The 14,093-nt window shown below is 35.6% G+C and overlaps 1 protein-coding gene across 1 annotated transcript; it reads right to left on the bottom strand.

Moving 5' to 3' along the window:
- Window positions 1-10,701: 10,701 nt before the first annotated feature.
- Window positions 10,702-11,903, bottom strand: LOC113301852. The gene has a single exon (XM_026550693.1). It carries the CDS (start codon window positions 11,446-11,448, stop codon window positions 10,810-10,812), a length of 639 nt encoding a protein of 212 aa, XP_026406478.1. The 5' UTR covers window positions 11,449-11,903; the 3' UTR covers window positions 10,702-10,809.
- Window positions 11,904-14,093: the final 2,190 nt, after the last annotated feature.

Below are 14,093 nucleotides of genomic sequence, written 5' to 3'. Positions count from 1 at the left end.
CGGCAGAGAATAGTCACATGATGGGTGACCTCTCGGGAAGCTGCTGCTGGATGACCGCAGTAGTGTCGTTTAAAATCCCACACTACTGGATAACCGCAGTGGGTAAGTAGGAACAATATCGGTGTTAGTTGGGATACAATTAGGGGGTCGTTCGTTTGTGCTAGGGTGAGTGAGTATGTTGGGCGGTTATACCAGATACTGGTCTCACAGGAGGCAAGGAGCGTCTACATTATACCAAGGCCTGTTGGGTTCACTTGACTGAGTTGTGGGAAGAACTTATCAGTTAAGCGTGCTCGGTCGGGAGTAGTCACAGGACGGGTGACCTCTCGAGAAGCTGTTGCTAGGTATCCGCAGTAGTGCCGTTAAAATCCCACACTACTATATAACCGCAGTGGATAAGTGAGAACAATATCGGTTAGTTGGGATACAACTAGGGATAGTTCGCTTGTGCTCGCGGGAGAGTATGCTGGGTTGATATGCCAGATACTGGTTTCACAAGAGGCAAGGAACGTCTACATTATACCGAGGCCTTTTCAGCACAATTGGATCCAGAGTTGGCATAAAACTCTGCAGTTAAGCGTGCTCGGGAATCCAGGGATGGGTGACCTCCCGGGAAGTTGTTGTTGGGTGACCTCAGCGATGCCTGTTGAAAACCCCACACTGGCGGATATCCGCAGTGGCTAAGTGGGGACAGTATCGGTGGAGGGACGGATCATTACAGTGATCGTCTATGGAAAAAGTCGAGACAATATAACAACTTCGGTATTCACACTTTGTGTGATTACCTATGGATACGAAATCGAGACAATACGACAACCGAAGTGTGATACTTGATAATAGGTTCAGACTTAAGTAAACTCTATAGGATCACTATCAAGTATATCGGAGTTATCGTAAAGTATAATTTACTTTAAATTATATAAACAAATATAATTGCGGAAAACAAAAGTAAATCACACAGCAAGATTTTGTTAACGAGAAAAACTGGAAATGCAGAAAAACCCCGAGACCTAGTCTAGAATTGAATCCTCTCAGAATTAAGCCGTTATACAAAATCTACACCAACTTCGTATAGTTGAGACCAAGAAACTAACCCTAGTGCACTTAGTTTCCTAAGTATCCATATGCTTCCGACTTTGATGAGTCACGCACTGGTACAATTCCTTTTGATCGTATTCCAAACATCAAAGGAACAACGAATATGTTTCGTAACAACTCTATTGATTCTTTAAGATAAAGATATCTTAATTCAAATGCAAAGGCTCTTCGTTTAATCTAATAAACTCGGATCAATCTATCCAATAACTACCAAAGTAGTCAACTTTAGATTCGCAATCAATTAATATAGATTCCAAAGAGAACTATAAAGCGATGCCGATCTCACACAACTAATAAATCGAATAAATCCGATTCTAGTTGGATCCCAGCCGATCAAGGTTTGTACACACACAAAGATACGAAAACCAATAAGAAATTTTATTTGTCTTCAAATCTTCTTTAATCTTCAATAATAACATGTGCAACACCACTTGAATCTCTTGTGATCAATCACACACAGAACGGAGTCTATTAACAATGGATTATCACAAGATATCTTTAGATCTAAAAACAGTTTTAAATATCCTATTGATACTTTGATCTAGTTTGAGTGAATCTTATATCAGAAGAGAAGATTCTCACGAATAAACAAACTAGGTGCAATCAAAGTTTCAACAACCGTTAGTCAATCAAATCAATCGAAAATTAATAGTACTGCAATTATCTAGTTCCCACCAATGGTACTCGTAGAGCTTCTTGATCCCACATAAGCCTTTAAACGAGCGTTCGTAAGAGATTTCACCTAATAAGGATAATTTCCTCTCCGAATAGACGGCTCCACCAGAAACAACAAGAAATGAAGTTTGTCTGGCTCTTAGGATAGTTTGTTATAAATTCAAACTTAGGTATTTATAGACCAAAGATGTTTGGACATCAAGGAATTTCCAAAACCGAAAATATTCTCAAGATATGCAATGAATGGCAAGATTCGGTTTTGCTAATTCCAATAAATGCTTGTCCAATATTTTCGATATCTCTCAATAGAAAATCTCCAATTAGTAAATGCACATTACTAATTTTTATTCTCTAAAGATATGCATTAATTGCTGGTAATTAAAGCATATAAAAACAAAAACCTTAATTAAAAGATTCTCAATTTATTTCGGCTCAGGATCTCCTTGAGTACTAAGGAATATCTTTGAACAATAAATGATAAGAGTTATTGTACGTGTTCAAAGTATGTTGACATATCTTCACTGTAAATCCTTATTCATATTTACATGGATTTACATTCTTGGAATCGGTTATACCATACTTCCAAACAAGTTTAGAATTGGTTGACCTGTATTCCAAGAAAACTATGTGATTGATCAAATATCAAATCACATACATGGGTTCAATCGGTTCTACCAATCACTAGGATTGGTTATACCTCAATATGGAAATACTTGTGATCGGTCATACAAGTTACCAGGACCGGTTACATCAGTTACCAGGATCGGTTCCATATCCCCATGATATTGCTTGTGATCGGTCACACCAGTTACCAGGACCGGTTACACCCGTTACCAGGACCAGTTACCAATTACAAGGATCGATTACACAACACTCTGTGATCGGTCACACCAATTACTAGGATCGGTCTCACCAATTAAAAATATCGATCATACCATCATATAATGATTACTTAGGATCGGTTACACTAATTAATAAAAACCAGTCATACCAAATCATAAGTCAGGCATTGTGATTAGTTATACCAAGATACATAACCAGGGTTAAGATCGGTTCTACCATCTCACACATATTGGTCATCCAAAGATTCGCAATGAATAGCCGAACCAATAAGCCTAATCATTTCCCTTTCGATTCACGAAACAAGTCCATGAATGTGCTTCTTTTAGACGAATGTAAAACATTGTTTCCTAAGATGAAATCTTCACCATAACCCATTCACATAAGCATAACCGTATATACAAGATTATGTCGATGTCATATCTATGGAGTTCAAAAGATAGGCGTTATACTTCGTAGTCTAATTCCCTAATACTATGATCATACAATTATGACCATGTCACATCACTAGAGTATTATACAATATGTACAGTATACACAGCTTCGCAGTTATGTTTTCAACATAGCACGACTTGAAAGATACGTTAGAAATGAAACGGTTCAAGTCAATATTACTAACTTCAAGTGGAAGGATGATGTCGTCGTTGTAGTTCGTTACTTCTTAACATTCTTCGGGTCTTCGGAGTAATACTTGTATGTCTCAACATTCCTAGACTTTTTAGTCTAACCTAAACGAAGTTGACTCTAGTATATAATCAAGCGACTTTAGATGAGTTTTGACACACTAAAATATGACAACCAAACTTGACATACCAACGCTTGGTGAGTTCAACCGAGATGTGCTCTAACAAGTGAAGACTTCTGTGATCTTATCCATCAATGCATAAGCACTACATCTCTTGTTGTTATGCTCAATGGCTCTCATTGTAAAGAGTGTCATCCAACAAGAGGTATTAGACAGGGTGATCCATTATCACCATATCTATTTATTCTCGCCTTGGTCAAGACATCTTACTTCAGCTCAACAAAACCAATTAATGACTTTCACAGATTTTATCAAAATGTTGAACAACTAATTCTTCCAAACACCAACAACTGGAATGTGGAACTTCTTAATCGGCTCTTTAATATTAATACTTCTCAAGGGATTCAGAACTTATTTCTTGATACTTATAAAGAAGACATCATGGTTTTAATGCCAGCTAAAGATCGGAAATTTTCAGTTAAGAGTACTTATAAGAAACTTACTATGAGCAACTCAGAAGCACATGTAAATGAAAGGATTGTTCAAAGTAAAGTTTGGAAAGAATTATGGAAGAGAAATACAACACACAGGATTAAACTCTACTTGGCATAAGTTTGCTCGATATAATGACATCATTGATGCACAGTGTGCAATTGTGGAAATAGTGAAGAAACTGTAGAGTATCTACTTTTTCATTGTAGACATGCAAGAACAGTCTGGAGATTGGTCAATGTCGATATAGATGAAGTGCAAAGTAGGTGCAATAGTGTTTCAGTTTGGGTTGAGGAGCTGGTTCTCAAATAGCAGCAACAACAATGATGATAAATGGTTGTATACGCTGATGATAACTGCATGGATTCTTTGGAAGGACATATGCGACATGGTTTTTAAGAGAGTTAATCTCAATCCTTTTAATACCATGCATAAAATTCATTATCATCCATAAGTACGAGCATTGTTAATACTCATAGAATCTCTCAATGACAACCTCCCAAGCAGGATGTTTAAAAATTTAATCCAGATGCTTCATTTGATCATGGGACTAACACACTTGGCACTGGCATTGTATTACGTTCTCATGCATGCAATTGTGAAGGGATCAAATGATTCTATGCAGATGGAGTTCTAAGTCAAAAAACTGGAGAATGCATGGATATACGTGAAGCTTTGACGTGGACTAGAGAGAAGCAACTCACAAGAATCCACATAGAAGCTGATGCAAAATTGGTCATTTAATTAATCACAGATAATGTTCTTCTAATTCAATGAGAAAACAGGAACAATATGATGAAGCAAATAAAGAGTTTAAGCTCAAGTTTTATTCATTGTAATCTTTCTTACGTCAGTAGAGATGATAACAGGGTGGCTGATGCAATTGCTAAAACTATTAGAGAATCAGCTACAAATTTGAACTTTTTAAATAATTTCTCCGCAGAAATCCGTAGTCTCCTTGCAAGAGACTTTAACATTTCTTCTACATAAACAATAGAATTCTCTATTTATCAAAATGGTCCTCCTTGCAAGAGACTTTAACATTTCTTCTACATAAACAATAGAATTCTCTATTTATCAAAATGGTTTGCGAGTTATAACCCCAAAGATGTCACTATCCATCCACACAAAAAACATGAAAACAAAAGTAACACAAAAACCCCAAATTTTAACATTGGTTTCATCAAATTTTATCCAATATTAAAATTAGGGGTTTTTGTATCAAGTTTTAAAAATTTGGGATTTTTGTATCAATTTTGTTTACGATTGAGTTCTAATGGATCCCAACATTTGAGTGGCATTTTTGTACCACAAGTTTGGTCACCTTGGATTTTTATGACTAGTTTTGCTATTAAAAAAAAACATACAACAATACATCACCCATGGCATATTAACAGGGGGTTAGTCGTGGGAGAGTTCGAGAGATTTTAATGTATTTAGGTTTTCTCCTGTTAGTCCTGAGGGAGTTTGAGGGAGTCTCTCCAAATCTCTGTTAGTCGTGGGGGAGTTTAGAGGAGTCTCCTAAACTCTTTATAAAACACCTGTTAGTCGCTGGGGAGTTTCAAAAAAGCTCTTGAACTCCCTGTTAGTCATAAAACCCTACAATACTAGGGAGTTGGTTGCTTTGGGGAGTTAGAAGGAGTTTTTAGTGTATTTTGGTCTCACAACAAATCTCTCAAAAGAGTAGAGATTTGGGAAGGAGTTTGGTGCGTAGAAAACCATAGGAGAAAGAAGAGGAAACGTTTTTTTCCAGGTATGTTTTTTTTTCTTCTTTGATCTCCATGATTGTTTATAATAGTTTGATTTGTGTACTATTTTGATTGTTTTTCATATCTTTGATCTCCATGATTGTTTATTTTGATTGTGTGTATAGTTTTTTTTTGTGGGTACTCTCTGTCAAAACCCTAATTTGTGGTTCAAAAGATCTTGGTAAGAAATTGCATGATTTGATTATAATGATATCTTTAAATTCAACCGTTGGAATATGATGAAATTTGAGTATGTTGTAGTTTACCTTGTTATAGAAGTACTGTAAAATTTTCACGCGGAGCAGGTCAAGTTTGCTACTGCAAAGCTTGCACAATATATGACTATGGTCTGATGAGTTTAAATCCCGAATAGAGGACTGATTCCTATTTATCTCATTCTCCGCTTATCGGACAAAGCTGAAATTTTAGTATGATGTTTGTATATATGAAGGTTACCTACTGTAGAAATTTTATGAAGTTATTATCACTTTAGGTACACCAAAGTGTGAGAAATCCGGAACTGAATTCTGTATGCACGTATTGAAAGTAGTCGGGTTCTGAGTAATGTATCTTTTTAATGAACCGTTGGAATGCTATGATTTTTGAGTTTGTTGTGGAATATTGAGTTATAAGTGTACCATAAAAATTTAAAGAGGATCAGGTAAGTATTAGTACTGCAAAGATTGGACAATCTGAAACTGTGTTTCGGTGAAACAGAATTCCTTTACAGCTATCTTCATAATTTGTTATGTTATCATGCATTAATTGGCTTGCTAATTTTCATGGGTGTCATTGAGAATCAGTATCACTTGTTAAGTCATCTTATTTAGACACATACTTCTCTTCTATTATATATGCCAAAGTTCAATACAGTGGCGTACTTCATTCCGTATTGGCGTGTTTTAGCCAATTCATACGGTGCTTTCTTTATAATGATATATTTAAATTCAACCGTTGGAATATGATTAAATTTGAGTATGTAGTGTTTTAACTTGTTAAGTACAGTAAAAGTTTCACGCGGATCATGTCACGTTTTCTATTGCAACGCTTGCACAATATATGACTATGGTCTGCTGAGTTTAAATCCCGAATAGGGGACTGATTCATATTTATCTCATTATCCGCTTATCGGACAAAGCTGAAATTTTAGTATGATGTTTGTATATATGAATGTTTCCTACTGTATAAATTTCATGAAGTTCTGATCATTTTAGGTACACCAAAGTGTGAGAAATCCGGAACTGAATTCTGTATGCACGTATTGAAAGTAGTCGGGTTCTGAGTAATGTATCTTTTTAATGAACCGTTGGAATGCTATGATTTTTGAGTGTGTTGTGGAATATTGAGTTTTAAGTGTACCTTAAAATTTTCAAGAGGATCAGGTAAGTATTAGTACTGCAAAGATTGGACAATCTGAAACTGTGTTTCGGTGAAATGGAATTCCTTTACAGCTATCTTCATAATTTATTATGTCATCATGCATTAATTGGCTTGATACTTTGCATGGGTGTCATTGAGAATCACTATCACTTGTTAAGTCCTCTTATTTAGACACATACTTCTCTTCTATTCTATATGCCAAATTTCAATACAGTGGCGTACTTCATTCCGTATTGGCGTGTTTTAGCCAATTCATACGGTGCTTTTGTTGCAAGGAGTTGCTAAGGGATTTTCTTTGATTAACAATTTGTCTAAGTAGCTTTGCATGTTAGTACTGTGTAATCTAGTATCACAATTTTTTATCATGTTTACATTAGATTATTTGGTGTTATTACTATCCTTGCTTTGTTAAGTTCTAGTATTAGTCTAAGTACTAATGTAGCTAACATGTCACAACATAGAATGGAAAAATCCAGCCAACCTGCTGAAAACAACAAGAAAAAAAATAATGTTAGGAAGAATAAGAATACGGAACCGGAAACGGAAGTGGCTACGAATTACAAACAATGGACAACTCGAGAGACTGAGAAATTATTGGAACTGTTGGTAGAAGCTACACTTGAGAAGAAGAAAGACACTAGTGGATGTTTTACTAAGAGAATAGTGGAAGAGGAGATACTTCCAAAACTTAACCAAGCATGTGGTTGTGACAAATCTTTTGAGAACTATAAAGGGAAACATAGATGGCTGAAGACTAGATTTGGTCAATACCAGGATTTGTTTAAATCTTGTACTTCTGGATTCGGTTGGGATGATGCTAACAAGATGATTACTGGATCCGACGAGATGTGGAACAATTACTTTGAGGTATGTGTGTGTTACTTACTGAAAACTAAATTTGATATTTTTTTCTTCTATTTTGTGCAGAGTTCTAATTCATGCTTTATCCTTTATTTATTTTTTGTATGTTAACAGAGCCATCCAAACCAAACTAACTTAAGGGAAGATAATGGTAAAGACTATGGTGACTTGCTTATTGTTTTTGGGAATAAATGTGCTTCTGGAAAAGTTACAGTTGATCTTACCCATGAGGGTACAAGTGCTAGAACCTGTGATAAGGAAGATGAACAAGATGATTACTTCGATGTTGATTATACTCAACGAGAGCAATATGATAATGCTTTTAACGTATCATACGTGGGATATGGCTTAGAGGAAAGTGATGAACAAGATAAAGATGAAACTCAAGATATGAACACAAAGAAAATTCCTGTCAGAAAAACGGCACCAAAGAAAAGACCAAGGTGTGACATTGGTGACTCTTCTACATCAACTAATCCTACTGGGCACTGATTATCTAGAGAAATTGATTGCCAACAGTTCATCGATTGCTTCTTCTATTGATTCAATGCATGCTCTTATTGCGAAAGAGAAAGAAGACCGCAAAATTGAAAAAGAAATGCGCAGAATTGATAAGGATAAGAAAGATAACCAAGTATGGGATCTTGTTTATGGCATGAATGAAATTTCTTTGGAAGATAAGCTGAAAGTAATTGAAATGCTGGACAACAATCACAAGAAGAACTTATTCATATTTTACTCCTGAAGAGAGAAAGTTGTGGATTGGTTCAAAGTTAAAAGCATAAACCTGTCATCTTTGCAAGTTTCTATTAGGTTTAATGGGCTTTTAGAGTTACAACATTTGATCGTTTTTCTTCATAACTATTAGTATTTAATTTTTCTTTTCTCCTAGTTGAGAACTTATTGTTATGGATTGATTGCTACTAATTTTTATGGGTTGACATCTTTATGGTTATTATGATTGAATTTATGAACTTTATATTCTATATGCTTATTTTCTATATACATATACTTTTGTGCTTTTGAAATAATGATGATTCTAATAAAAAAAAAGGTATTTTTATCATCTTTTTAGGTGAACATGTCTGATTTGGATTTATCTACTGATAGTGAAGATGAAGCCTTTGATACAGAAGAAGAAAGCAGTGATGATGAAGAGGTAAGCAGCAATAATGAATTTGAACTATCCATATATTTGAATATACTTTCAGCGGTGCATTCATGGTTGATGGATATAATCAAGCAATTGCAATACATACAAAGTCAGCGTATTGAAAGACCAATGAGACGCCCAGTTACTTTGGTTGGATATAACTATATAAGGAGAGTTTTGCGTCAAGACCCAGAAGACTTTCGAAGAAGTTATAGGATGTATCCTGATATTTTTCTAAAACTATGTTGTATCATTAGAGAAACTACATCATTATGTGATACAAGATGTGTTTCTATTGAAGAAATGCTTGGTACATTTTTACTCGTTGTTGGCCAAAGTTCACGATATTGCACAATACATGACACATTTGGTCGCTCTCGGTGGACAGTTAGTAAAAACTTCAACAAGATGTTGCGAGCTTTAAATTCTATAGCTCCGAGGATGATGGCTAAGCCAACAAGTGCAACTCCATTTAAAATTCGTGAGAGTACACGATTTTATCCTTACTTTAAGGATTGCATTGGAGCTATGGACGGTACACATATCCCAGCAATGGTAGAGAAAAGAAATGCAGCCGTTTATCGGAATCGACATGGAATTACATCTCAAAATGTGTTAGCGGTTTGCAACTTCGACTTGGAGTTCATATACGTGCTCAGTGGATGGGAAGGGTCTGCTCATGATTCGAAAATACTTAACGACGCAAAGACAAAAAGAAATGGACTGAAAATACCGCAAGGTAACTTTACTTTTATTTAATGTGAAGTTCTGAGTTTTTTGGTTAAGTTATATTCGGGTTCTACTTGACGAAGTTTTCTTTTTGTGTTTTATTCAGGTAAATATTACTTGGGGGATGGTGGGTTTGCAAACCGACGATATTGTTTAACACCATTTCGTGACCAACGTTATCATTTGAAAGAATTTTCTGGTACGGGTAATCATGCGAAAAAGGCTGAAGAATTATTTAACATGCGTCATGCTTCTTTGAGGAATGTAGTTGAAAGATTGTTCAGTGTTGTGAAGTCTCGTTTCTTGATTTTTAAGTCTCAACCTCCATTTCCGTATCAGGTGCAAGCGGAGATAATGACAGCTTGTGCAGGCCTACACAACTTCTTACGAAAAGAATGCCGTTCAGATGAGTTTCCGGTCGAGGAAGAGGAAGATAGCCATCCATCAACGCTTGTAAATGACGATGAAATTTTGACACAACAAACTCAAGAACAACAACGTCAAGAAGCTAATGCATGCAGAAAGAGTATAGCGGATGATATGTGGGAAAATGTTCGTGAACAAAGGGAGTTAGAATTGTATGGAGACCGTTAAATTGAAGGGAAAAAAAATTTATCTCGTTGCACAAAATAACATACTATTGATACAGAGATATGATCATTTTCATTTATTTTTTTCTTTTGATTAAAGATCAATGTTATTTGCAAATAAGGGTTTATTGTTTCTTAAAAGAGAATGAGTTAGGAGTGAACTCTCTCAAACTCCCCCAAACTCCCTCTAATAAACTCTCTCAAACTCCCTACACTCCCCCAGACTCCCTGAACTCAAAAACACCAAACTCTCTCAAACTCCCTACACTCTCTCAAACTCTCTCAAAATCCCTGAGATTTAAAATACACTCAACTCCCCCGAAATCACTCGAGGACTAACCCTGTAAGTTCTGAAATCTATGTCAGTTATAATACAAAGAAATCAAACAATTCAACGAAAAGAAACAAACTTTTCACAGTGTAGAAAACTAATCGTAGGACTGAAAAACAGACTATGTAAACTCAAGAATCTAAAAGTTCATCACCTTAAATCAAAATTCAGAAAGAATCTGATTCAACCCATTTCCAAAAATGCTTTTTAACATTGACTGCCTTGTCTGCAGCACCAAGTTCACTACATTCACTGTATTCTTCTTCTTCAGTACAAAAATCCTCATTTGGTAATCCTTCAACAAAAGCATCAACTGTATGTAAAACATAACAAGCAGGTAAACCCGGATAAGAGAGCGAAACCCTTTCTTCAATTTTCTTCTTATATGAACCAGTATTAATCTTTACAATACTACTAACATCATTATCAATTATTGAACCAAGTTCTTCGCTTATAGCTCTTAAAACAGCTTCTTCAACACCTTCATCAGGCTTCATTTTTTCAGATAAAGGTCTATTCCTTTCACGGTGAGTCCCATCAGATAATTCTTGTTTCGATTCAAGTAAAATTCTACCATTTTCATCAATAATTCTTACTGAAACAACATTAACAGTTCTAACAGGAGGAACTGAATCAAGTAAGGAAGTTTCACCTTCAGAAATCTCAAGCCAGAGATTATGAACGTTCTTAGTACCAGGTTTAATACCCCAAGAAGCAAATGAATCAGATGGTAAACGTGATTTAAGCCAATTAGAAAGAGAGTTTGGAGATGAAAAGGAAGAAGGGTCTGGTTTTGGTTGAGACATGATTGAATTCTTTAGGAAAACTCGATGTGGGTTTTGAGGGAAATTGAAATTCAAAGGTATTGAAGGAGAGAGATAGAGGTTTTAACGAAGATGGTGCAGAAGAAGAAGAAAAAGGGAAGAGAATAGAAAGAGCAGTGAAGAGAAGATCAGGTAACGAAGAATTGGGTTTTTGATGAAAATTAAGAAGTTGAATTTTGGGATTATTAGGGTTTCTAATTGGAGGAAGAGGTGGAGACATTAATTATATGAGTTCTTTTCTCTGCTTGTTCGTGATGGAAATTAGGGTCTTTTTTGGTCGATCTTGGTGGCTCTGTACTTTTGAGTTCCATTCAAAGATCAGAAAAAGAAGAACAGCAAGAAGATTGGGGGAAATCTGAATTATGAGGTTGAATTTTGGATTTGATTGGGGACGTGTGGTTTAAGAGTTACAGATCCTGAAGTGGTCCCGGTCGAGGATTATGTTAAGTAGTTGACAAAAGAACTTATAGGGGTTCGATCCTTTGAATCCGAACTTGTTAGATTTGTCCACTTGATAGTCCAGGTGGATGGACAAATCTGTTTTAGCACTGTGGGGGCGGACTGGGGAGCCGGTTTAATTTAAACCGGCTCCAAAAATACGCGTTAGTCAGATCTAGTTGACTAGGTACAGATTAATCCAAAAATTGTGTAAAGATGCTGTTATTCTTCACACGTGTTTAATAAAGTACACGTGCAGCAAATGGAATCAGTTTTGTAACTGACACAATGAACGTGGTTGCGACACGTTGGCTTGAAAAAGAAACTGGATTAAAAACTGCGATGTAACGGACAAAACATTAAATCCATTTTGTTTTTGCAGATTAAAAGCAGAAGAACAAAATCAAAAAATCTTGAGAAAACATTTTGCAGACAAATCCTGGAAATTTCCTCAAATTATTGAAAACATTTAATCAAAACCCTAAAATCTTCGTAATCAAAACACCTAGAGGATTGCAGCATGATTTATAAGGGATGATACCGGTCTTACTAAGGGGGGATACCATTCGGTCGATCCAACAGCCGGGAATGCTTCAGATCATTTTGTCTTATATGGAATGGTATCCCCCCTTAGTAGGACTGGTATCAGCCCTTATAAATCATAGATTGCAGTATCAGTAACATCATGTTGAAAGGAAAAAAAAAGTATCTTCAAAGACAAACACACCACCAACAGTGGAAGATTCAACATCAACTGAAGAAGAAAATCCATCAGTTGCGGTAGAAGAAATTCAAAAATCAACATCACCAAAGACGAGATCAAAGTCAGCATTAAAAGATTCAACATCAATTTCATCCCCTACTCCATCAGTTGCAGTAGAAGAAATTCGGAAATCAACATCACCAAGGACGAGATCTAAGAGAGCATTAGAAGATTCAACATCAATTTCAGTACCAGAAACTTCAAAAACATCACCAACTAAGAAGAAATCAAAGCCTTTCAACATCTGTTAAAAGAGCAAAAGGTAACGATTCATGTTCAGTTCTATCTATTTTTTAGCAATTTTTATGAGATTTGTTGTTGGTGTGTACAAATCTGTACACCACCATGCTGTAGCAGGCTTTGATGTTCACTTATGTCTATTTTTTAGCAATTTTTATCAGATTTGTTGTTGGTGTGTACAGATATGTACACCACCATGCTGTTGCAGGCTTTCATTTTGAGTTCTATCTATTTTTTTGCAATTTTTATAAGATTTGTTGTTTGTGTGTACAGATATGTACACCACCATGCTGTTCCAGGCTTTCATTTTCAGTTCTACCTATTTTTTTGCAATTTTTATAAGATTTGTTGTTGGTGTGTACAGATATGTACACCATCATGTTGTTGCAGACATTCATTTTCAGTTCTATCTAATTTTTTTTGCAATTTTTATAAGATTTGTTGTTCATCTGTATATACTACTACACTCGCATGTTGCTGTACTGATTGGTGTCATGTTCTGTATGTTGTTGTACTGATTGTTGTGTTTTGAAACTGTTTTTTTATCACTTGTGGTACCAGTGTACAGATCTGTACACCATCATGCCAGTTCATCTTCATATTGCCTGATTGTTGTGTTTTGAAACTGTTTTTTCATCACTTGTGGTACCAGTGTACATATAAGTACACCAGCATGTTATTTCATCTTCATATTGCCTGCTGAGTGTGTTTTGAAACTGTTTTTGTCAGATTTTTGTAAGATTGTAAAGACTTTTACACCTGTATTTTTCTTATTTGATTAGTGCTCTGTTAAATAGTTGTACCCATATTTGTGTATACATTGTTGTACAATTATGTGATTGTTTTGTAGTTATGAGTATAATGTATGTATTATTCTTCTTGGTTCATTTTTCGTAGATACCAACAAACCTTATAGATCAGGTTTCCATGCAATCAGTGACTTTGTGGATAAAAACTTTGAGGAAGATAAAACAAAAAGAGGAGGAAACGTATGGTTCACCGATTATCAATTAGAGAAGCAAAAGGAAGGACCATTCTGGCCTGTTGTAGATATCTTTGTCCACAAAAAATCAGAAAGATGAGACAAATCCAAGTAAAAAGAGAGATGATATATGGACTAAGAACCCAAACTCAATCATGAAAATTGTGAGACAGTACCGCCACAAAGTTTATGACACGGGGGGAC

Source organism: Papaver somniferum, chromosome 8, assembly GCF_003573695.1.
Source record: "Papaver somniferum cultivar HN1 chromosome 8, ASM357369v1, whole genome shotgun sequence".
Classification (NCBI taxonomy): Eukaryota; Viridiplantae; Streptophyta; class Magnoliopsida; order Ranunculales; family Papaveraceae; genus Papaver; species Papaver somniferum.
Note: the sequence above shows the minus strand (reverse complement) of the source record. Positions and strands in the feature narration are given on the sequence as shown.

Excerpts from the sequence above, each read along its gene's own strand:
- LOC113301852 (XM_026550693.1), bottom strand. The coding sequence starts at position 11,448 with ATGTCTCAACCAAAACCAGACCCTTCTTCCTTTTCATCTCCAAACTCT.